General features: G+C 40.6%; 1 protein-coding gene across 1 annotated transcript in view; it reads left to right on the forward strand.

The window, feature by feature from the left end:
- Window positions 1–1,623: 1,623 nt before the first annotated feature.
- Window positions 1,624–25,591, forward strand: part of FGD4 (FYVE, RhoGEF and PH domain containing 4) — a 118,204-nt gene continuing 94,236 nt past the window's right edge. The window contains exon 1 of the mRNA XM_074826252.1: window positions 1,624–1,877. Within this exon, the coding sequence (XP_074682353.1) occupies window positions 1,751–1,877 (127 nt within the window). The 5' untranslated portion in view covers window positions 1,624–1,750. The remainder of the gene's footprint in view (window positions 1,878–25,591) is intronic.

Raw genomic sequence — 25,591 nt, forward strand, 5'->3', positions numbered from 1 at the left:
CACCAGTTCCCCCCCGTGGGAAAGCAGAAGACCCCACTGAAAGCAGAAGAGCCACTCGTTTGACTTCCGCCTCATGATCCTTTGCTGCTGCATGTGTGCTGTGGGTAGCACCACCACTGTTTCTCTCTGCCACCCTGCCTCCCCTGGGTCAGACACGGCTGGTGCCTCACACAGGTGGTCCCCTGACATCAGGAGGAGGTGTGTTACTGTTGGGTCCTGCATGCCCAGAACGCCCGCTGGAAAGGACTCAGCAGAAGCCTCACACCATAGCACAGGACTCTGGAGGAAGGTGATGATGCCCCTTCACATGGTTCTCCCATGTAGATGTGGCCATGCTGCATGCATGACTCTGTGAGTGCTGACAAAAGGTATCCTTGTCCCTCAGGAGACAAGGAAGTTGCAAAGTCAGCAGCTTGCCTGAGCAGTCCATAAAATCTCATTACTGAAGATGTAAGAGCATAAGAGTGGCTGTATGGGTCAAATGAAAGGTCTCTCTTGCCCACTTCCCATCTCTGATAATGGCCAAAAAAGTATGTAAGAGCAGGGCAAGTGCAGGAGGGTACTTCTCCAGAACATTCTTCCAAGCCCCAGCAATTCATGGGCTTTCTGGCAACTAAAGGTTGTGTTGGATCATTGCCAAAGGGAGAACATCCCTGGAGTGTAGCTGACTGCATTCCTTCTCTTTTGTGAGGAAATCCTCCAAGTATGGCTGATGGCAAATGAGGTAGCACCTTATAAAACAGGAGGCCCTCTTTTAAAGAAGCTCCAAAACCTGTGATTTCCAAAACCCAGGGAATCCCTGTGGGGTGGGAACACCACTTTGAGACTGGTTTGCCTGACAGACTCCAAAGCTGTCATCCTGCCTGCCACAGGCTGCTGCTACCCACTCTCATGGTGCCCCAGGTGGGGATGTTCTGTCTCTAAACATCATGTCTCAGTTAAGCAGGTAAACAGGTGCTTTCAGACACTGTTGCTACATAAATGAACCTAATCCCACATCTCACGGTTAACACTGATTGAAATTTAGAGAGGCAAGCGCTTTGGCCTGAATGAACCATTTATTGATGCAAATACTGCAGCTCCATCCCTGGCATCAAAACTTGCTTCTAAGTGCTAGGACTTGGAAGTCTTTGAGAATTTTCTCGTTGGAAGAGAGAGGACTGCATTGCGGCCAACTTCTTTTACGAACACAGATCAATCTTACAGGAATTGGGAAGGCATTTCAGAGGTGAACGGTGCGCGGAGGCGGCGCACGACCGCGGCGGGGCCGTGTGTGAGCGGGTGAGGCAGGAGCCAGGGGCCCAGCGCCCGCAGGGCCGTGGCGGGGCCCGGCGAGACTCAGCTCCGGTCGGAGGAAGCGGAGCAGGTGCGGCGCCCCCCGCACCGCGGGGGGAACTTGGCGCCGCCGGCCGCCCGGCTGGGGGAAGTTGCCGCGCAGCCCCTGGCCGGGCGGCGGAGGGCTGAGGCTCGCCATCCCGGCGGGGGGGCGGCGGCCGCGGGGCAGGTAGCGCGGGGCAGGGCGGCGGGAGGAGGCGGGGAGGAAGGGGTGGGGAGCGGCGGGCAGGTGAGGGGCCGGCGGGCAGGTGAGGGGCCGGCGCCGCCGTCGCCGTGCAGGCGGGCGGGCAGGGGGGGAGGGAGGCGCTGCCCTTGGGGCTCTGCCGGCCCCGCCGCCCCCGGGGCGGGAGGGACGCTGAGGACCCCGCGGCTTCTCCCTCATTCTGCCTCTGCCCGTCTCTCCCCCGCCCCGAGGATGAGCAGAGCCGAGGGCGCGCACTTCAGGCGGGCGGCTATCCGCAGGAGGTCCAGCCCGGCCGCCGTCCCCAGCGCAGCAGCGCCCACCTGCCCCGCGGGGGCTCCCGCCCGGAGGATGCCCGCAGGTAACGGCCCGCAGCAGTTCCTTCGGTCCCCGCCGCTCGCCCGGCCCCGCTGCCGAGGGGACACGGGGGGAGCCGGCGGGCAGGCCCGGTGCCGGCTTGTCGCGGGGGGATCGGGGGGGGCGGCAGCGCCGTCCGGCGCGGGTCACTCTGCCGTCGGGTTCGGTGTGGGCTGCGCCCTGCGGGGAGCTCCCAGGGGGGTCCTCTGCCCCTCCGCCCGGCAGCGGTAACAGGTTGGGTGTCCCCGTCGGAGTCGGGGAGGAGGAGGCGGCTCACTTCGTCAGTTTCGGCCGCTTCCCGGGGGGGCTGGGGTGGGGGCAGCTCCGGGCTCTCGGAGCCGGCAGCGGCCGCAGCTCAGCTCACCTCACACCCTCAGCCCCCATCTCGACACGAAATGTTCCTAAATTGTACTTTTAACAGCTCTTAGGCTGGCAGGACAGCCAGTCTCCCTCCTCTGACTGAGCCATGCCTCACGCCTGCCCCTCCCCGGTGCCTCTTTCTTTGCTCCCTTCAGCAACAAGCTTGTGTTAGACTTGTTACGCTTCAGCAGGCAGCTGCTATGACATCAATGCAGTACCATTAAAAGGGGCGGTCAGTTTAAGCTGGTTATCGGTGTTACCTTGGCCATGCTGTAAAAATCAGCAGTCATAAAATCCAAACTCTGAAAGTTATTGCTTATGAGTTTACAGATGTGGAAGGACAAAGTTGTCGAAATAAAGCTTGAAATCTCTGACGTATGCTTGTTACATTGGTGGCAATGACAGCATGTCAAATATAAGGACGGGAAGTTTTGCTTGGGGAGTGTCTTTTCACGAATTCCTGAGCAAGAGGCCTGTGTAATTTAACAGTATGCCCAGATAAGGACAGACTATCACAATGCTGTTGATAGTGTGCTTTATTTTAGCTTTAATGTGTAGTGACTTTGGATATGTACATGAACCCACAATATTTTTTTATTGGTGGTGGGATTTTTTTTTTTTCCCCAAGGCTTTATGCATGCTTACATCGTGAAGGAGGAATTGGCAGCTGTATTTGTAGTATGTACACTTAATAGATTTCATTCTCCTCTAATAGAGGTACACTTGTAACAAGGACCCTGTGCTTTCTGTTAGTTTCTACTTCAGTTTCATTAGGCTTCTGCAGTTGGTCACTGTTACCTTAGACTCCTGGGTAACGGTTTCATACTCATCTACAATTTTTATACTTTTCATCTGTGCCCACACCAAACCCACTGGGTGACTCTTATTTACTAAACACACCAAACCCACTGGGTGACTCTTATTTACTAAACATAAGTACAATGCATAGCTTTGCAGTGTGAGCATTCTTCTTGTGGCTTTTGAATGGCAGGAAGGTTGTAAAGGCCATGACAAGAGCGATGTGCTGCTTATAAAATATCCCTACGCTGCAATAACCATAGTACTTTCTTGCATCATGATTGCTAAATATGATTACAGTATAAAACTCACAAAATTAAAGTAAGGAAATGAACCCCAAAGATGTGGGAAATAAAAGGGAGACTCAGTGATGATTTTTAGGCTTTTTTCATGTAGGCTCATAATTCTGCCTTTTTTCATCCGTAATGTATTTCCTCTAGAAAATGAGGTGAAGAAACCTTGTGTATACAAACAATTTCTTTTCTCTTAGTGGGACTTTGGCTCCCTATCTGCTCTTCCTGTCGGCAGTGGCCACTGTGGCATGTGCTCTAGCCATGCAGGATAGCTTCATAGTCGTCTTAGTCTTTGTAGTCAGAATGTGACTGTGCCTGCTTCTGTTACTGACAAAAGATGATTAGACTGCCTTGATTCTGCAAGTATAGACTTTAATCCCCAGGTGCAATGTAAAGCTGGGTGTGTTCTTTCTCCTATCAGAATAAAAAAAAAAGTTGTTTACACTTTTCTGGCTTACAAAAAGCTAACTGGATTTCAAAGGGGTTTTCTAAATGCACGCATATGCCTTTGACCTGCTTGAAAACCTTAGGGGAAAGGAGAAATGAGTGTAGCCCACACATCTCCAATCCCTGTCTCTGCCAGGTGGTGTGAAATATGCCAGTTACTTATGTTACTGCTTGGGGACAGTTGTCTCAGATCTGTATCTGGAAAGCAGCTGGAGAAATCAGAGGTATTACATGAGCTATATTTGCTTATGAATGCATTAGAAAAAAATCTGGATTATGTATATGGCAGGCATATCAGAACTCTTCTCAGATTTAGTAAATTGTGTGTTCATTAGTGCAAAGACATTATAACTCCTGTATGCTCAGTAGTTTCCTCACAGCCTCTGACATTAGCCCGATGAAGTAGGGAGTATCACAGGGTTTCAATGCTGGGAGACAGAACATCAGGGATTTTTGGTGTCTGAAAACATTTCTAATGCTGAAATGGGCTACTTAAGGTTTCCATTACAGCATCAGCCTCTTGTTGTGCATTGCAATCTAAGTGTCTGACTTCTAACAGAAGAATCTTTCTGCTGTTCAGCATACTGTAGTCCAAGTCATTCAGGTTCATTGTCATGTGCAAAATTGCAATTGAATTTTGTTAACGTTTGAGTTTGAGAAGGCTTGGTGTGTTTACCTACAGAACAAAGCAAAAATTATTTCCTGTTAGAAGTGGACATTAATTTAAAGGTTTGGATGAAAGAGTACTTGAATCTTCAGAGATACTTTGAAATGGCTGGACAATGTCAAGGCTAGTATCTGGAGACACTTTAGAGAAGAGTGTTTAGTGGAGTAGCATGATTAATAATCTGTGTTGGAAGGGAGTAACTAATGTGCATTTGGTATCTTTCTTCCTGCTAAATTAGAATTCAGAGTTGATACTAACTTGAACAAATCTTTACTTCAAACGTGTGTATGCATGTTAACTCAAAATCAGCTATCTGCCAAGAAACAGGTGTCAGCTACTGCTTGCTTGTTAGCACCTTCCACAAGCCAAGAGCTCTGCAAGGTGTGAGCGTGGCACTACTTTGATTCTGCATGGGATTAAGCTATCCTAGAAGATTGTATCTCCATTTAGTTGACTTGATTTAGCTGTGCAGACATAGCTCAGTACACAAGGACACATTAACTCGCTTTCATAGCAAGAAATAGCTTCTTCCTGCCATAAGTAGTCACCTCTGTCCTTGATGCGCATAGACTAGGTTAACTTTTGTGCCATTCAAATCTTTCACTGGTTCCTTGGCTTTGTTCACTTAAGTGCAAATTTACACATTTTCTGGACTGTATTCTTCTGTTCCCTTTTCCTAAATATGTCTGCTGGCATTGTACCATATATTGGCAGTCTCAGACATTGCAGTGTGCCTCTTGGGGAACTGAGGTAATTTGCATTCAGGATAGCATTCACTGCAGTAAGGTGTCTGCAAACACTGACAGGAAAAATAATAGTTCTTCGCTGCTACTGCTGTATATCTGCCTGTTAAATGGATATGATTTTATGGGATTATGTTAACAAAAATTCAGTAGTCTTTTGGGTTTCCATATTGCAGTGGGAGATAACTAAATGAGAGTCTATTAGTGTGCTGCTCTAGCCTATGAAAAATGTCTTTATTGTTCAGGGGCTTATTCTTTAAAAGCTAGAACGACAGCTATGCCCTGCCTGATAGTTTTTCATTGTTATTGTTTTTGTTTTATTTTCAAAAATAAAGTAATTAATTTTGGACTATCATTCTCCTTGCTCCTGGCTTTGTATTACCTGCTGCATTTTGTTGACTGGTTTGCAGTGATTGAAAATCTGATTGCTATACAGTGTGTTCAGGGAAAACCTGTATGATCATTAGGGCTAGCCTGAGCAGTGATTGGAATCTGTAAATGCATTAGAGACCACTGCAAAAGAGAACTAGTTGCCTTGCATGCCTCATGGGTGAATGCAGGGTTTTTGAATTTTTGCTGAAGTTGTCATTTATCAAGGAGAGCTGATACTTAAAAATGCTGAGAGAGGAAGGTGAATATATAGGAAACTGCTTCTAAATATTCCTCTTCCTTCAAAAATGAGGGAAAGTATAAAAAAATTGCTTTATGCAGAATTTTCATGCAAATACGTTTTCGTGTTTGTTATTATAGAGCTTCCTGTTTCTGTGGGCCGAATTAATCCCATGTGCCTCCTATTGAAGAAAATGTGTTATGTGAAAGTGCCAGGAAATGGAACTTAGCTTCCTGAATACAATTTTACTGTTTTCTTATTCCTTTCTTCCCCCACTTCTCCAAATATTTAGGATCAAAATAATCCCTTTAAAGACATTAAGAATGTGCTGTTTGGTTCATAGACTATCCAGGACTGAAGTCACGTGTGTAACTTGGGTTGGCTTTGTGTGTCTATTTAGCCCTTGCTTAACACTGTCTACTGTACCCAATAATTGTTGGTCTTGTAATACTGACTTCTTGGTGATCAGGATGGTGATTTCCTTAAATTAGAATTTGTATTCACTGCTTGACTTGCTAGTGACAATACACAAAGGGTTTCAAAAAGGAGTTACAATTTGACATGGATTTGCTGAAAATAACCGAAGTCCACTCCTTGCTGGAGAGACTTCTTTAGAATATACCTTGAGAGGGCAAAATTGTAGACGTGCTAGTAAATGCCATTCCTGAAATGCTTTTAGGCATAGCTGAAGTTGGGAAAGTAATAGTTTACACACACAATACAATTTAGTTTGTTGTGCAAAATCACAGGAGCAGGTTGTTTTTGCAGATAAATTAATAAAGATGGTTGGGAGATTTCTGGATTGGAAAAAAAGCTCTTGCTCAAGGAATGTGCTGCTTTTGGGTAACTGGTAAAACACAAATATTGAGAAAGGAAGCTGTTCATAAAAAAAAAGTTATGATTTGCCCTTGGCTATTATTTTTGTCCCTTGTCTGTCAGTACATGTGTTGCTTAAAACTGCAGTTGTCAGACTTTTCACCCGCTTCTTAAGTCACGGTGAGGGACTATCTCATCTCCCCACATTTCAGTCAAAATCCCATTCATAACTGGGCAGTATTTGATGCTGTTTGTCAGTATGTCTTGGGTACAGTGTGATCTGTGATAAAGCACTCCAGCTGCTGTACTTTGCACTGTTATGTCTTAAAGTAGTGTTATGAATTTGCCGTATAAGACAAATAATCTTCCCAGGATGAAGGATTTGTCAGAGGGAAAGGAAAAATATGAAGCAAGCAAATCTTAAAATAAGATACTTGTGGGCCTTTTCCTCTAGTCCTGTTAATGCTGGGTAGATTTTTTTTCAAAACGTTATAATCAGTTCAATCTTTTAATCAAATTACTGACTGCAAATCTTGTAGCTGAGACTCCTTTTTCTGTGAGGGGAAAAAATGGCTTTATGTTCCAGTATGGGATGTAATATCTCTCCTGAATATAAGACAATCCAGGATGAATAGTTACACTTAGATGATCAGAATGATCCCTTCCGTCATGTTAAATCTATGAATAAACTTTGCCTCCAGCTCTTGATGGTTGAAACATTTTAATCCAATGTTTAGCTGTGGAGAGCTTGAGTTTTTCAGGCTCTTATTGACAAACTCCTGTACTTCTGACAAGGGAAGAGAGAATTCTGTTCAGAGAGTATAGCCCCAGTAGTTTTGTCAGTAACCCAGGCAAGTAAAAGGGGGAAACTGAAAGAGGAATTTTTTAATGGTTTCTTCAGCTAGCTGCGGCAGAAGTAGCATTTTAACAGAGATGACTTTCACAGAAGAAACTACTTTTGAAATTAACGTAGGGAAGGGAGGAGGATGGAGCTTTGCTGAAATGTTGACAAGTCAAAATCAGAGATGTGGTCTCAGCGCACAGACACAGCAGTAAGGCAGTATCAGAAGATATGGAGAAATAAGTAAAAGCAGAAGAGGAGAAAAATTAAACTGCTACAGTAGTCTGCAAAGTCAGACGTGTAAAGAAATGTATTTTTAATGAGTTTCAGAGCAATTTCATGCCTCTGCTCCACTTTACCGAGTTTCAGTGTATAAAGTGGCTTAAAATTGGAGGCAAAAGACACTGAGTAGAAGGTAAGGCAGAGCAATGAAATAGTGTTAGTTACTAAGTATTGATGCTAAAGCATGTCATATATGTTAATGTAGAGTTAAATAGCCTGGAAAGAAGGAAAAATGCGGTGGAACTGTAATGGGAGATGTGAAATTCAGTGATTTATTCCTGACTTCTGAACAAGTGTTGTCTTGCAGCACATATAATAATGCAGCTGACTTACAGGTCTAGCCTTCCCCTCATGAGGAACTGCAGGCATTTGCCTTCCCTCTCAAATAGGTGCTAGTATGCCGAGATGTAAATGAAGATCGGGGAGAGAAAATGGTGACCAATGATTAAAAATAATTCTGGCTGATTCAGTGGCTGGATTTCTTCTGGCCTTTTTAAAGATTTGGCTTTTTATTAGTTGAGCGTGTGATGTTCCCATGCTAAGCTTTTTGTTGTGTTGGTTGCTGTTGTGACCAAGTCCTCGTGGTAGGGGTTTCCAGCTACTGTAATGTCACCCAGCCTTGTGGTGATATAATTGTGCTGTAACTCTGTCTAGCTCCTCCATACTCGAAACCTGGGGGGTCTGAGCTGCCCCTGAGCACTAGTGCTTTGGTACCGGGGCTGCTGGTGGCCCTGCTGCGGGCAGCTCTCCTAGGCCCTGGTTTAGTGCTGCATGCTTTCTCTGGACCAGCTGGGTTCTTGATGGGGCTTCTGTGTGATCTCTTTGGGGACTTTGTGGCACTCGAAGCAAAAGTCAATAGAGAAGTTTCTAACTGCATCTTTGGTATGTGTTCTGTTTCTGCGAAGCATGAGAGTCCTTGATCTGGAAAACTTGCCCATACCCCATGGCTTCCGGAGGTAGAACAGGGAGGGAGAGGGTGTAGAGCTCCCTGCCACTGTTTCTGTTTCTGCTTGAGGATCCTGACTCGACCAGTCGCTGTTCCTTGCGGGGACTGTCTAGTCTTTAAGCTCTAGCTAGTATGCCAGGGTAGGGCAACTTTTTATTTATTTACATAAGGGTTATATTGGTAACCTTTATCTTCCTACAAGGCTGAATCATTCAGTTGCTTAAGTTGTTTCAGACCCCTAGGTTCTCTTCCACCATGAAACAGGCATTTTAAATAAAAAAATCAAAGTTAGGGTCTACAGCAGACTTAAAAAACCCCTATAAATTACATGAATTGTTAAATTGTTAAAGCAAATAATATTTGAAGGTAAGGTGGTTCTTAAATGTTTTGCCTTGTATCAGAAGGGCTTGATGACAACTTCTTGCAGGGAGTAATCAGAATGTTTTTCCTCTTTGCTCTCACATACCACCATCACTATCTTGTTTGTGATACTTGAGTTTCTTAATTGAATATTAATATGCGCATTATTTGTATTAATATGAATAATTGAGTTAGGAAATGAAACTACTGGCTAATTACATTCATCTTCACAACTGGTGATTTAAGAATCAAAACAAAGTCACTGATACAGAAAAAATAAATAGTTTTTGATAGAATTTAAACTTTTTTCAGTTTTATGCAGTTGTATTGCTAGCCTTTTCAGTTGACTCTTGCCAAAATGTCCTATCTTAATATGAGCATACTGTACATTACTGTTTATTCAGTCTGACACTAACTCTCCTCATTCAGAAATTCACATTTCATCTGTGAAGGAAGAATCCTTTTGTACTTCCAACGATTCTCCTATGGGCTAGCAGTACTATAGCATTTGAGAAAGTTATGCGGGATGACAGACATCTGCAGATGGTTCTCAAGAGTTCTTGGGGATCCTTTTATTTGCCCTTTGAAAGCTTGTAACCTCTTAATTCTTAAAGAGGGCTTTTATGTCTTTAAAACAAAATCTTGGAAATTCTCGAGTGAAAATGATTCTAGGGGAGGCTTTGCAAAATATCTGATTTTTGTGATCTAGATAATAGAATAAGAATTGCTATCGGTATATAAAATTGTTCAGCATTTGTGTTTTGGTTTATTTTAATTCTAAATATAGAACTGTGAATTTTATTAAGATGAATTTTAAATTTGAAAGCAAGTTGCATCTATTTACTACTAAAAATAATTGTCCATTTTAGAAAATAGAGTGGTTGTTAATGCAGAATTTTAATTTGACTTTCATCAAGTTCTGGTAATCTGAGCCAACTGCTGCTCTAATTACCTTCACACTCTTTTGAGATATGCATGATAGTTCAGTAAGCGGTGTTCTTTATAATTTATTAATCTATATCTGATCCAGTGGGCAAATATGCTTACCAGGCTTACAAATGAAGGGCATGCTAACACCTGAGCTGTCTGTTAACATGCTGTTTAGAGGCTGCCAAGCTAGGTCAGGTAGCAGAAGGTGATTGCTGTAGCACTCTGATGGCTTTTGTGGTTAAGTTGAATGGAAGGGTGTAAGCAAGTCAAAACACAGCAACCTAAGTGGTTGGTTGTGCACATAATTATTTCTAAACTTCCTTATAAACTTTCCTTGTCCTGTATCAAGCATAGAGGATATCTTCAGAATAACATTTCCTGACATGCAGTCAAAGGGGGAGAAAAAAAGTCCATCCTAACTGCTAGTATTGGCATTGGGCTGCCCTTGGTGTTCAGCTTCAGTGTGGAGAATTGCCCCTTTAAGTGTTTATGTTATTTTCTGTATAAGGACTGCTTGTGCACAGGATATATTAAAAGCTTTTTGTTCATAGAAATGAGAACAGTATCAATATTGTGTGTGTTAGTAAGGAATTTAAAGGAACTTCAAAACCCAAATGAGTTGCCTGTTTCAAGGATTTTGATAGAGCTTAAACAAGTGCCTGTTCATTTTAACTGTGGAGAATTATTACTTCCTGGTTTTAACAACTGTTTACTTTTAACAATATAATCTCTGCTTTTCTCATGTGGCTGATGCCAACTGTGTAGTTAACTAGTTTTATATGGGGTTTTTTGGTTCTTTTCAGCAAATGCAGTGGAGCTGCAACAGGAAAGTAGGCTTACCATTTCAAACTCTGAGTAATATTGGGATGTTGGAATGGTACATAATGTGTATCTTACCACCATGAATACTGCGTCCCCTTTGTTATTTCCTAAATGACACTCAGCAGTTGTGGGACTGGATCTTGATTAAAACTAATCTTAATTGGGTTTTGTGTCTCATGTAACTTACAGAAAACATTGAGATAGGAAGGTGATAGGTTCTAAAGGGGGGAAAAAAAAGGTATTAAGTAGTTTCACTGTGTATGTATTATGATTTGCTGATATAAATACTTACATAATTCAGGAAACTGAAGAGTATTTCAAGGGGTGTCTCATGCATCACAAATTGTCATATTACTTTTTTTCCCTACAGCATTAAAAAGTGATGTTTAAAGACATTTGCCAAGCCCTTATTGATTGCTTTTGTTCTGCTGGGGTCAAGGCATACATGTTCAGCATTCATCTGAAACAGCCTGTGGTATTTGACAACTGTGAGCAGGACCGTGATCCTCTTATATGAGACATCAGAAAGCCTTCACAGTGTTCTAAAACTGCTTTGATAGAAATAATTCATACTCTTATTCTCTAAAATTCATGACTTTCACTATGGTTTTCTGAGAGAATATTAACGTAATCCGTTCAAAAAGGAAAGTGATTTTAAAGCAGACACAGAAAAAATGGTCAGTGTCCGAAAGACTGGGTTGGTAATGCTACTGAAGTATCTGCATGGGGAATGGCTCTGGGGCACAGCAGTTTAACTCTTTCCCAGTTAATGTGTCTAGGTATGATGTAATGAATACTCAAATATGGTGAAATCACAGAATCCAAGCAGTCACTTGCAGAGAAGTGACTATACAGCACTGTGAATGAACAAACAAGTTATGTTGTTCAGACCCAGTAGTGTCATAAGTGCCCCTTTGCAGTGCAAGGCTTTCTGATTATTTCCTTTTGCCTGGAGGTGCTTGGGAGATATTCTACAGATCAGGAAAAAAATACTGATATTTTCTATTAGTGACATTTTGGGGACAGTTTGCTGCAGGAAAAAAAGTCCAATTCCCTCTGCTGCCCTGTGGTGTAGAGTGCTATTGTTCACACCAGTGCTGGCTAAAAATAAAAAAAAAAAGTAAATCTTTCACTATTTCCTTCCTTTCGTCCCAGGGAAGGAGATTGGAGACCTGAGCAGATGTAAATGGCTTGTGCTCTTTGAAGACTATATGGCAGTGCATATATTTAGTAGTCTTCTATTTTCCACAGTGCTTTGAGCTCTGTTTGCTAGTACAAAAGTATGTATCAGGAAAAAAGCCACTCCTGCCCCTCTCTGCTTCCCATATGTTTATTCTGAGGTAGTCCTTCATGTCACTAATATTTGAGCTGCCTTTGTGCCCGCGTACCACATGGAATGTATTGTTTGGGATGGAAATGGAGGGATTTCTGTAAGTATTTTTCCTCCCTCAAAAAAATCAAACTAAGTAGCTGTTTGCTGTCAGGTGTTTGCTTCAGTTTCGGTAAGGAAATATGAGAATTGAGAATATATCATCCTTGCCAAGACTGATAAGAACTGCATGCTTATTATAGTTGATGAGATGACAGGCAACGCTAAATGAGGGTAAGGCTAGCAGAGCTGGAAACTGGAATACATAAGAGTTGAGGTATCCAAAGTACTACAGCTGAATTTTTTTTTGGGGGGGTGTGGAGGGGTGGGTATGTGTGGAAGGGCAGGTTGGTTGAAGTTAAAATACAATGTTTACAGTGGCTCAGGGTGTAGAAGCAAGGTTAGCTTTTTGATAAGGGTTTTTTCCAGGTGTGGTACACAAGGGGTTAGAAAAGCAGAAGCTATTTAGTAACTGGAAGTAAGGAGAGAGCACTGCAAACTGACTGCATGGTGCTGAAAGGACTCTTTATCCTAAGGATTTTTTTTATTTTTTATTGGTGTGTGGGCTTACACTGAGAGAAGGCAGGAGAATTCTGATAGCGGGTAAGCATGCTAAACTTTAAATGAAAATTTCTGAACTGCTTTACAGCAGCTGCTAACAAGCCACACAGAATAAACAAGGTAATCCTGTGCTAATGAGGAACCACCTCCATTTTTACCGTAAGATCTTGAATGACGTATATTCGAGTAAATAGAAACAAATGATCTGTGTGTTTGTGTGGAATGCATACTGTCTTCTTTCCTGTCTATTTTTCTATATGTGGATGTTATACCATTGAACGATTAATTATGTGGGGAGTGTGGTCCTTAACTGTAGCATGGTTCTTGTTAGCATGGGCTGGTTAGGTGTTTTTTCATTGTTTGTTTGGTTTTTTTTTTAATCCTGTTGTGGAAAACATGATTTTTTAACAAATGAGTTACTATCTTTTAGCAAATTGGAGGTCAATTTGAGAGACTTCAGTGTTATGTAAAAGAGGTCTGATAACCATAGTTTGGTGGGTTTTGTTGTTGTTCGAAAGCTTATAGGTGGCTTGCCACAGACAGAAACTACTGGGGGGGGGGGGAAATTTTTTTTAATTATTACTTTTACAAACAGTATTGGGTCAGTGTTTAACCATTTGGGACATAATGGCAATCTACACAAATATTACCTAGAAGTTCCTGGAAAATAAGGAACACCTTCAAAGGCTAAAGTAGAAAATAAGGAACTAAAAACTGTGATTAAGAACATATAAAGGTCTCTGAGGAGAATGTGTCTAAAGCTAGGTGTCTGCCAGCTCACAGTGCTCTTACTGCACAGGCTGCTTCAGCCAGCTGCAGTGCTGCATTGTTGTAGCAAAGGGACTGATTTCTCAATGCATTGGCTTTGTCACAGGCATTGCAGTATAGGTAGTTCTTCCAAGGTGCTTTTTTGGTAATCTAAAAATATTCCCTGTGTATAAAACAGCAGGGGGCCAATCTAATCCCTAATGTAATTTGATAGACTGTACTGGAGCTAACCATGAGGATATGGTTGGATATGGTTAGGTTTGGATGTAAGCATTTGGGTATAGTTAATACCTTCAAGTATTAAACCTTCAGTTGTATAACTTATTTTTTTTTCTGACAATTAAGCCTGACTTACTATTCTTCATGTTAGCAAGTAAAGGTCAGGAGCAATGCCTCTTAACCACATCTAACTTGATTTAACTCCAGTTCATTCAGAGGCTTTCTGTTAATGCTTTTTGTCTTGTGTTGGAAATAACCATGTTTGCTATACTTTTATGGAGTAACAGGGAAAAGGGCTTACGCAAATTGAGGTTGTTCTTCAGGATTATCTGCCCTTATGTATGTTTAAGTAATGCTGCCCTGCCTACCCTGTTAGCACAGTCGCTCCTGCAAGCACAGGGCCAAAGGTAGTTAAGTGACACAATCAAGTCACCAGTTTTTTTAGTATTGTTTTTGAAGTATTTTCATGACGAGACTAATTTTTCTTTTATACACCACATTGAATTTGTGTTGAAAATGTAAACTGAGTGAATTTTGTATGTTGAAGGTAATAGTTAATGCATGTCTCATATGGTAAGATAACTTACTAGATTGTAGACAGGTTTCTAGCAGTCAGAATTTCATGTCTGTTTTTATTGCCTGACTTCATAAAAATCCTTGTGATAACTCAGCAGAGTGACTTGCATCTGTCTATTACTACAGCAATCAAATCTAGAAATACATTAAGAGCCTCAAATGTTGTCTAAAGTTGAAGTTTTCCCTTTTCAAATGTCCACCTCAACCATGCTTTTATCAGCGCCGTGTAGTCAGCAGTGTGCTGTTGGGCTGATTTTTCTACAGGCGATATGAAGGACAGTGTCTGCCTCAACTGCTGCCTTCTGCAGAGTCCTGAAGCACCGGCATGTGAGGCAGCAGCTTTCGTGGCACTGGAGCTTTGTCCACCAAGATTCTCCTCCTGTTCCTGTGCTCTTTGTGGCAGCCTCAGCATGGTGTAGAAAGAAAGCAAGCGCGCTCTGCTCTGAACAAGTGGAATGAATAATCAAAATACAATAATCTCTTCTGCAGAATGATGATCGCTTATTTTGCTTATATGTTACATAGCATGATGAGATACAGATCCATCTAGGTACAATAAGAAATTGTCAAGGAATTCACTGCCAAGAATTTAATTTAGCAGCAAGATACTGTAGGCTATCTTTTTTTGATTGTGCTGTTGTGGTTCTATAATGATTATAATATAAAAGAAATAAGTTGAAGATTCTTTTGCACAGCATATTGAGTCAATGAGAGGTTTGTTAATGTGACCTTAGACTTGTCTGTTTCTTCCTTCAAATCATTGCTCCCTGTGGTTACTTAGCAGAAATGCTGTAAGAAGAGTAAAGCCAACTCTTACTATTTGCTCCTTATTAACTTGAAAGGTGTGGGGTTTTGGGTTTGTGGGGTGTTGCGGTTTTTTGGTTTTATTTTTTAAAATATTATCCTGTTCCCTAATTAGTATTTAGCAGACACATTTAGAAATACACTGCAAAATAACTTTGTGAAAAGATGCATGATTGTTTCCTGATAAGTGGATTGTGGAGAATGCCTGCATGTCCTCTCTGGTTCACTTACCTGATCCTAAATAGGAGGCAGGTGTGAACTTTTTCCATTAATTCTAATTTAGGTGTTTGAATTAAATAAAAATAAAACCCCCTGTGTTTTACAACCTCTCAGAGATTAAAATGAAGGTAATTTTTTATGCTAACATATACATGACAAGAATCTGAGTTTTGAAATCTAAAGCTGAGTTTTATTCAACTTAGTTAAGGTGATTTTAATACAAAGGTAATTTATATTTAAGTAGTTTTATTCAACTTCACTATGTTTCAAAACTTCAACCATTTTGGTTTACACACGGAATTGTGCCTTGCTGTGTTGAAAATGTGAAAATTCAATATTAGTACATGGTACCTATGGAAACTTTAAAATATGAGCAGCTGCATATTGCTCTTTATTGACAAATAACAATAAAACATTGTATGAGATCCAACAATATGTAGGCAAGTCTTGACAGATAAATATTTAACTCAGTGTTGGTATACAAATTTAGGTAGCAATCCTGCACTTACTATGCTCAAAACAGGCAGGCAAAGTCAATGCAGTAGTTTCTTTGACTTCATATTTGAATTTGAAACAACCTTATTTCCCTCATGGCAGCTCACTGAGTTCTCCACCAGTTTCTACTAAAAAAAGAATAATAAATTGCTTCCTTGCTGGAACCAGAATGTGAAGGCTGCAGCCTGGCTTCTCTCTTCAGTATGTTTGACACAGCAGCTATACACACACAGCCACAAGGAACGTGAGTGGTGTCAGTCTGTCGCATTTTTCAAACTCTTGCTGCTGTTCTTTGGGCCCAAGCTGGTGGGGTGGCCGCTGTCACTGCTGTGGTAGTCCTGTGCCCTGACGTCAGGGGCTACTACTGTATTTCCAGCTGGCTGTGATTCAGCAAAGTTGGTCTGTTTTTTTAATTCCTACTAGCAATTATGGGTCTGGCCTACCGATTGCATTTTGATTTAGCAGTTGCTAGGGGCATAATTTTAAAAGCCAGAGAAGCTCTTTAGAGGTTCTGAGATTTTTGTACCCAGTGAAAAAGGGGAACTGGTAACAGTATTGGTCGTATATGGAGTGCTTGTGACTGTATGGTAGAACATACTCTAATGTATTACAACAGGTCCCTGTGTCTGAGTACTTCATCATCCCATCTGTCATCAAACTCTTTTGCATACTTCCCTCTATCTTCTTTTATATGTATGTTCAGGTGAAGCTCCTCACTCAGCATAGTTTTTAACAAAACAGAAGACTGACATGGAAAAGAACATTCAGGATGAATGTTCATACTTTGAACTTTTTTGAACTCTCTGAAACCCTTGAGTACTGAAGTACAGCCAGTAAACTAGATTTAGTTTCTCTAAGGTTTAGTTTAACTGTGAATCATTTGCAAATATTCTGTGCCTGGTAATGCTGTGATTCAATAGAAGTAGTTGTGCTGAGTAAATTTGCCATGTGATATGAAAGGTAAGGAGATTTCTACCCTATTGGCTGTATATTTATATCAATCAGACCTAGTCTTTCTTATGTTCAAGGTGAAAGAAATATGACCAGGTAGAACATAGGCTTGTTTACTACAGACTTCATTCAAAAGATCTTCCTTTCACAGATTAACCTGTGATTAATCATAAAATGGTTACATTTAGCAGTAGTTTAACATGTTACTTTTCTATCCTTCGTTCAAAGTGTAGAATGAAGACAGAGCAATCTACCTGCATAGTTTGTTCTTTGTGAGTGGCTAACTTTGAGCTGGAGATCAATGATAAAAACTTGGAATTGAGGATAAACATGGAAATGGATAAAGATGATTATTGCTGGTAAAAGACCTTTAATCTTTTAGTGGTCAGAATTCCTTTTGCTCTAATTCCTGCACCATCCTTTTCATATCTGGACTGTGGTTACTTATGCTGAATAGTGAAACCTTTCTAAAACTCACTTTTTCTTTCAGCTTCCTTAGCAATAGCTGCTCTTACAGAAAAGCAAGTGCAAATGCAACCTTCTTCTCATTTTCTCAGGCTTTAAGTAACTTAGCACTTTACAGTTGCCTTCAGAAACTGCTCTGAAAGCTCTGAATCCTTCTCTGAATCTGTCTGAATCTGCTGACAGTTGGCAAAATAAATTTGTCTCAGCAACTTTCTCTCCTGTTCCTCCTTCTTGCGACTGAGCAGCATAACAAGGAATGAGGTACAAGTTAATGGCTGTATTTTTCTGGACATAAGACGCAGGTACACTTGTCAAGTGTACTTTCACCTAAATAAGAACAAATGATCCCTAGGACTGTTTTGTCAACTTGTAGGCCAAAACACTGGATCCTGTACTATATCATGTCCAAAACTAGTAAAAACATCTGACCCATGGTTTTGAATTAAGTGTTCCACTATACTAAAGCCACCTAAAAATCATACTTCATCTATCCCATTGACCTGACTGGGAAAGTCAGTCCTGATTTTACTAAATTATCATGCTTAGCTACTGAGTAGCCCTCATTATGGTGACCGTAATTCTCAAGATGACATAGAGCAGTCTGAGATCAGTGGCACCACAGGCTGACCATTTCACAAGACTGAAATCTATTTGTTTGCAGTTGGAGATTGGCTGGCTGCTTGTAGATTTCTGGGATTTTAAGTGAGAACTGTGGGGTATTTTTAAAGTTAAATGGAAATCCAGTATTTTTTGGTCTCATTAAAATGTCTTGATATTCCAAACAGAAAATTTTTCATAGTTTAATTTTTTTAAAAAACAAGACCTATTGTCATTATTCAAGATTTTGATCAGCTACTGGGTCTGTGTTGCTAATATAATATCTAAATTTTTATTTTATTTTCAAGTAGCTTTGTATAGCAGGTAGTACAGTTTTGAAAGGATTATGACTCTTTACATCATCTTCAAAACCAGCATGGTTTCCTTTGTATATGTATTTTTCATCTCAGGAGCAAATCATTAGCCTTCAAAGGTTATGAAAATATTTGCTTTGATACAATATTTTGGACCTATTTATCATGATCTATATGATGGATATAGTTGTACCTCCAGAGTTGCCTTCTAAGCAAAAGAAACATTAAAGGATCAGTAGCCCTCCCTCTACTTTCAAAAAAAACAGGAGACAGCTACTATGTTTTATTCTATTGATATTTCTGTCTTATTGGACAAATAAGTATTAAAGCTTCATGTTGCTGCATAAACTATTTGAAAAGAGTCAAGTGCACAAGATTGAAGGTGATGTTTCTATATATATTTTAGGGTGTCTTCACACCACAGACCATTAAGTTAGAGAAACCAGAACTACTTGCTGGTTATTGCTTTTGAACTGCTCTGCTGATACTGAGATTGCTTCAACAGCATTGTGGTGAAGATCCTTCAGAAACCCTGACCTTGTATACAAAGAATACAAGACATTTCAGCTGCAGGATTATTCCAAAACTGTTTGATATGATGTCATTACTATAATACTTGTGAAACAGAGAAGACGTTACTGGGAAGTAATGATGACGTCTTTTGTGTCCTGAATCTCCTGTGAAAATGATTTCTTCCTTCAGCCATATAACTAAGAGTAAGATGATACATATTTACACCAATCTCATATGTATTTTCAGTGTGGATGCCTTGTTTTAAAGGTAAACTGGCAAGGATCACGTATCTTTTTCAGATACCTGGTGGCCCTTGGGTATGGGTGACAAAAAATCCACTTGTTGATGTCAATTCAAGCTTTCCTGTAGAATTAACAGGCAGTGCTCAGCAGGCAACCAAATTGCCCTGCAAGGAGTGGTGAAGTGCATATGTTCTTCAGGTAGCCACAGAAGTGCGCTTTCCGTTCATCCAGACAGACTTTTAATGTTCACTTAAGTATCTGTTTTCTGGAGCATGTGTTACACATGCAGTTAAGGCTTTCCTATAGAAAAACAGGCAATGCTCAGCAGGCAACCCAATTGCTCTGCAAGGAATGGTGAAGTGCATATATTCTTCAGGTAACCACAGAAGTGTGCTTTCTGTTCACCCAGACAGACTTTTAATGTTCACTTACTTGCGTATCTGCTTTCTGGAGCATGTGTTACACATGCAGAGTGCAACAGTTAAGAATGAAGGGGAGATGTTCTGAGCTTGTGTTGGTTCTAGGCATCCTCCTATGAGTCCCTAGATAGGAGCAAATTAGTATGAGAGGATGATATATCAGAAGGTAAGAGTAAAGCTCTCACTTTAAAAAAACAGCTTATTCATAGAGTAACTGAAAAAGTGCAATATTCTGGTGAACAAAACTTCTCCCTTATTTCGACCTTGAAAGCCACAAAAGGAAGTAAAAGGCAGCGAGTCCTTCAGCGTGTAGATTGTGCAGCCACCTTGAGTCTCGGCGTTGAAGATGTGAGCCGGAAGTCAGCACAGTGTAGAAAGAAATAACTTTTGACCTAAGGAGAAGAAATGAACCCATAAATTCTTAACAAATGCTCTTACATGTCTTCACTGGTAAGTAAATGAATTACTGTGGTTAGACAAAAGTGTTTCAGAATAGTAAGGGTATGGTATGGGTTCCATAATTTTCCATAGAGCTTTTTTTCTTAAGGCAGATATTTAATGTAGTGGATATTTAAGGAAAAAAGTACTTAGGGATTTGTTTTAAAGTGGGAAAAAATATTTAAACTGTATTCTGCCAACAAGATTATTCAGAATTAAAATAGCCTTTTAAATTGCCACCTGTAGCTAATTAGGATTGATTGTTTCTAAATGATGTATAGGGAAAGCAAAACTATTGCTCAGTGCAGTTAATGAGAGAGTTGTGAGAGCAAGTTTGAAAGTGTCCTGTTGTACAGCCAGGATTTTCTGTAAAAATGTAACAGCTAAATAGCCTGTTTTTCTGCGGTGCTGAGTTTGAGCTCTTCTGAAAACCAGTTCACTAATTTACAAGTCTAAAATACTGGATTTGTATTTTCTAACTTTAGGCATGCAAACCAACAGATTAGTATCATTAAGTACATTCCTAGGTATTGTGGCTATTTTTGGAAACATGAGAAGTACATACCATCTGAAAAAAAAAAAAAAAAAAAAAGTGCGGGGGGGGGGCGCAGTGGTGTGCCTGACCCTTTTCAGAGTGTTAAATTGTCAGTAAAAGCAAAATCTAACCTGGGCAAATGGCATCTGCAGACAGCTGAGGCTTGTACTGCAGTGAAAACATGAGGTCTACAATGCAGTAATTAGGAAGGGTAGTCAATACTTGTTAATGAAGGCAGTGCTCGTGATCTGTCTTTGAAGGGTGAGCAAAGCAACGCTGCCTTTCATGTGGTGCCTTATTGACCTGCTACAGCAGCCACTCTCTGCTTGCATGGCTCATCCATGGAATAATTGGCATGCTTTCTTTAAGAATAAATAATCTATTTTCCAAAAATGCTGGAAATAGTTCAAGAAAAATGAAATTGTAACTGTAAGAGTTATGTCTGGATACATTACGTGTGTGCACAATTACAGGTTTTTTTTGGTGGGATTGACAAGCTCCAATAGCTGCCTTTTAAGAACAATTTTCACTTTTTTTTAATGTAGGTTTGATTTTTGTTAAATAGATCAGTCTAAGGTTTACACCTCACAACTTGAAGGAGAGGTATTTAGTTTGTGAACTGCTTGCTGCTGTGGAAGGATAAATGAAATATGAGCTGTTTGGCAGACAAGATTTAGACATTTGAGTGATTAAAAAACCTCTCTGAGAATGACTGCTACTGTGTAATTCCATTAACTGTATGGGATGCCTGTGAATTAGCTAGGCATGTTTCTGCCCTTGAATTTGCATTTTGCCACTCCTTTATTTGTGCTGTTCCCATGAACTGTTTTTCTGCTTTTTTTCCTGGGATGCCAACTTCTAGGGGTGATCAGAGTAGTCAGTTTCTGGCAGCAGCCTCTTCTTTATTGTAGCTGTCAGAATGAGTTTGCCAGGATCAAAGATGGAGAAAGGGTTTCTATTAGAAAATGAGTCTTTGCATTGTGTTTCTTCTAAATCTGGTTTAAGATGAAGAACATGTCACTGAGGTCTCCGTTATGCTGTTTAGTTCCACAATTACAGAAGAAAGTACCAAAGATGGAGAGCTGTTCATTTTCCCATGAAAGAGGAAAGCTACTACTTTTTCCTTTTGGAGCAAGGTGAAATGAAGGAGAGAACTTTCAGGAATTCCTCTTTCAGGAATTCCTCTATGCAACATTAGTAAATCATTTTGACCAGTTTTATTTAAGGTAGGTGCACTGCCATGAGCAAGAAAAACTAGCACAAAAATTCTGCTTCTTCAGATTTATCCTGCTTGTTAGGCTTATTAGCATGATTTGGTAGTGACTGAGGGTGTTCTCAGAACCTCTTACAGCAGCCTATAAACATGCCGAGTAAGGTCACGCTATAGGGAAGTACTCCCAGAGCAGCTCCAAGTAAAGTAAAATGGCCCTTCTTTCTGCCAATTCCTAGGCTTGCAGTGTTTGTGATTCCTGAGTCTATCACTTACAAGACTACGCTGACATATATGAATTCACTTTATTCCTTAAAAAAAGCTTCAGATATTTAAAATATTTCCTTTCACAATTAATACTGAGAACAATGGCCATTTAAAATCTTGCTAGTATTTTAATGGAAAAGACTTTTTGGAAGTGACTTCTGTCAGGACTGCTGTAATAGTTGCAAGATGATGCAGTGACAGACCACTGGTGCTATATGGTGGGTTTTAGATTGCCAGCCTAATTTGACAGACATTTAGAACTTCCTTGCTGTGATGTTTACCAGATGCTCACATAAACTTCAGTGGGGTTGAGCTGCTGGTATGTGGAAATCAGTTCTAGACCTGTATTTATCAATGGCTTTCTTTGTAGATGGTTTATGTTCTGATGTTTACAGTCCTTTATGTTTTGTACACTAAACTTAGTGTGGTGGGATCTTCATCTTAATGTGGAGGCTGCTCCAAATACCAATTCTGTGCTCACAGATAGAGGGTTATGAATTCAGCCAGGCGGGGGCCATAGGAGAGGTACTGTCTTTTACACTGGTACAACTTGGGAGAGGAAAAAGGGTAGGAAGTCAAGCTTTTGAGTACACTGATCTTCACCAAAATCGAATGTTGCAGTTCAGGCTTATTTTCCCCTCCTTCTCTCTCTGGTCAATCTGCTCACAGTACTTAACTTGAAATGCAGCTGGGGCCTTGTTTGGGAAAGCATAACCTCAAAGCACAAGTCTTGTATGACTAAAGAATGAGCTATATTGGGTCTATCTGTTTGTACTGTTTGACAGATGAAAAGCCTTTTTTAGATTTAGATGCTGCCTTGATGGAACCATGAAGTCCTTCTCCTTTGACCGGGCTGTGTGTGCTTTGAAGTAAGGAGGAAAGAAAATGATGCTTTAAACAAGGCATTTGTGTTCTTGTAGGAGTTCTGGGAGCACAGCAGAAAGAACTAATGTTCTGGGTATGAAATACTATTTTCAAGGGAAAATGTTTGCTTAGAAGAAAGTATATTAAAATTATATTGCTAACTCCAGTTCTGTAAACTTTACAGAAGCCAGGCATAGGGGGAGGAGAGGGAGTTCAGTTTTCTTTTTGTAAATCCAAAGAACAAAGCATAGTTGACTGATACACTTAATCATTGCTTCTAGATGAAGTGTTGACTGCCACCCATAAAAAAAACCTTCCCATCTTCCTAAGCTGCTTCTTGTGTGTCTAAAGTAATCAGACAAACCAAGCCACCTACATTCAGAAAACTGTAAAAAGGTCCACTTGTGCCAATCCTATACTCACTACTTTTGTAAACTTTATCGAATAGGGCCTTCAAAATTCTTAGTAATAGTCACCTATTACCTCTGTATTAACTTTGAGACAGAATCCAGAAATACTGTTTCAAGCATGGTCTCAGGTAAAACTGTAAACACCACAGTTGTTAACTGAAGTTTGCAGCTGTAATGTGCTTTAAGAAGGAAAAAGGGAGAGAAAGGAAAAATTCAAGTTCTTTCCAAATGAAGAGTGCAGGTTTTGAGCAGGTTGTAAATTAAGGATCCTGCACTGCAGTGGGGGTGGTGCCATCTGCTCAGCAAGGCCTTTGCAAGAGGCTTAAGCATTGCTTTTGCTGTACTTCTTCCACCCTTTCTTCCATGGGCTGCAGGCTGTGGAGGAAGAAGTGTGGGGGTTGTAGTGTCAGTAGGATGTAATGTGTGTGTTGCTGTACTTGTATGTGTAGGAGACTGCTGATATACAGACATGCAGCAAGGGAAATGTGCATTGGAGTGGATTGGAAGAACAGATAAACTAGAACAGAAGAGGTTACGTGTGAGGTGATAGGGTAAGTGGAGTAGGTAAGAAGGTAGACAGTCTATCAGTTGTCCTTTCTGTATAGGATGAGTTTTCTCCTTTGAAGTTTGGTTTGGAAGCGAACGTATGTGTGTTCTGCTTTGACTGAATTCAGCAGCTAAACGTGCTTGCACACTATTACCAGAACCCAAATGAATCATACGGAACTCTAAAATTCTTGTCCTCCTAGCTAATTTACACACAATGGGAAATATGCCAAGTTTGTTTGGGTTTTAGACTTACAGCTCAATACATTTCAGTTCCCGTACTCTGCCTCAGCTGCCACTGAGCCCTTCCCCAGGCTGTTGTAGAAGTTGTGAAAGCAGCCAGCCCACCCCTTCTGTGCAGATGATGGCCCTCCGATCCTACCAGTGGCATCCTTTCCAGAAAGGTCAGCCTACTAAGACGGTTCTTTCATAATTTCTTTTTAATTTTTTTCTTTATTTTTTTTCTTCTTTCCTTTTGATTTCTTTAATGATCTGGTTAGGGCTTGCCAGACATTGTTTTGTACAAGGCACTGGCTGGCTTAAAAGCTAATGTCTCCTGGCCTCCTGTGGCTATTGGAAGTCCTGTTATCTTGAGTTGTCTGCCATAGTTGATGAAGTCCTAGCCCTGTACTCTTTTGCCTACTGCAATGTTATGTGATCTTCCTGTGAATTTTTCTTTGTGATCACCTAGGTATCTTGGAGAACAGCTTGTTTCTTTGTGAAACTCTACTTGTGTCCAGTTTAAAAAAAAAAAAAAGAAGTTCCTCAATAATACTTTATCTCCCTCTGATAGTCAAAATGAAACTGGTGAGCCAATGTCAGTGTGTGCACTTAGGTTTATTTTTAAAACTTCCTTCTTTGTCTTGACTGTATTCCAGATACATATTCGTACCTCATACGATGCTTGTATCTTTGTGAGTGTCTGACAGATAACTCTAAACTTGATAAACTTTCTTTGAACTACTCATCTTGACACTTGAACTTTTAAATATCATTGTTGTATTCATATGTGTACCAGAGGAAAGGATTGGCTAAGAAACACATCTTGTTAAGAAGGCATTTTTTAACTGACTTGTACAATGTGAATGTTAGTCTTTTTTTAACTTTTTCTTTTTAAAAACCGCTCTTGAATGTAGTCAAGCCACTGTACTTACGACAAACCTCTTTGGTGTCCTGTTCTGTATTTAATTTTTCTCACTCCTTTTGTGTCCCTAGATATGATTCTTGAGGCTGAAATAGGATTTGAGCTTCCTGTTTTGTGGCCAGTTTGTTCAGGAAAGTAAATGGCTGACTGGCTGCTTTTTCGGCAGTAAGTGTATACTGCCTTAGAGATTTGTCTGACTGTCACTGAAAGTAACAGCCATGCTGATGGCTCTGAAACAACAGTGAAATACAATAACCATGACTGAAATGCTTTTGTTGTGATAATGGTGAAGGGGAATGCTATAAAATAATGAACTGTCAGGTAGCAGTAGAATTCTGCCCTTTTTTTTTTTAGTATCATGTTTGTGGTTTCCAGTGGCTTCTACTTTTTGTCATGCTTGTTACATAGATATTTAAGATTTTATAAAAATACCTGATGTAGTACCTCATTTAGTCTTCTGGCAAATAAGCACCTTCAGTGCAGACTAGCTCCCCACACACAATGGGTTCTGGTCACCCTTGTAACTAGAGAGGAACAAAACTACATCTGCCTATTCCCTCAAGACTGGTAAATTTTAGATCATTCATTTGCTTCTGATTCAAGAGAAAGGGTAGTAGAACTTCTGGCTAAAAGTTTATAGACTGGAATAAATGTTTCCTGGTTGTCTTGAGTGGTTAAAATGTCAGCTGGTTCTGGGGGTGTTAAAGGACATGACAATACTTGTGGATCTGGGTTTCCTCCTGCACCTGTCTTTGCTGTGCTTTTTCCAGCTGATGCTGTATGTGATATATTTGAAACCTAAGTGCAGATGTTATATAATGAATCACTTTTTTTGTTGATTTGGGCACCTTTACATAATTTTTTCATCATCTGTTTG

The sequence above is a fragment of the Strix aluco genome, chromosome 5 (assembly GCF_031877795.1).
Source record: "Strix aluco isolate bStrAlu1 chromosome 5, bStrAlu1.hap1, whole genome shotgun sequence".
Taxonomy (NCBI): Eukaryota; Metazoa; Chordata; class Aves; order Strigiformes; family Strigidae; genus Strix; species Strix aluco.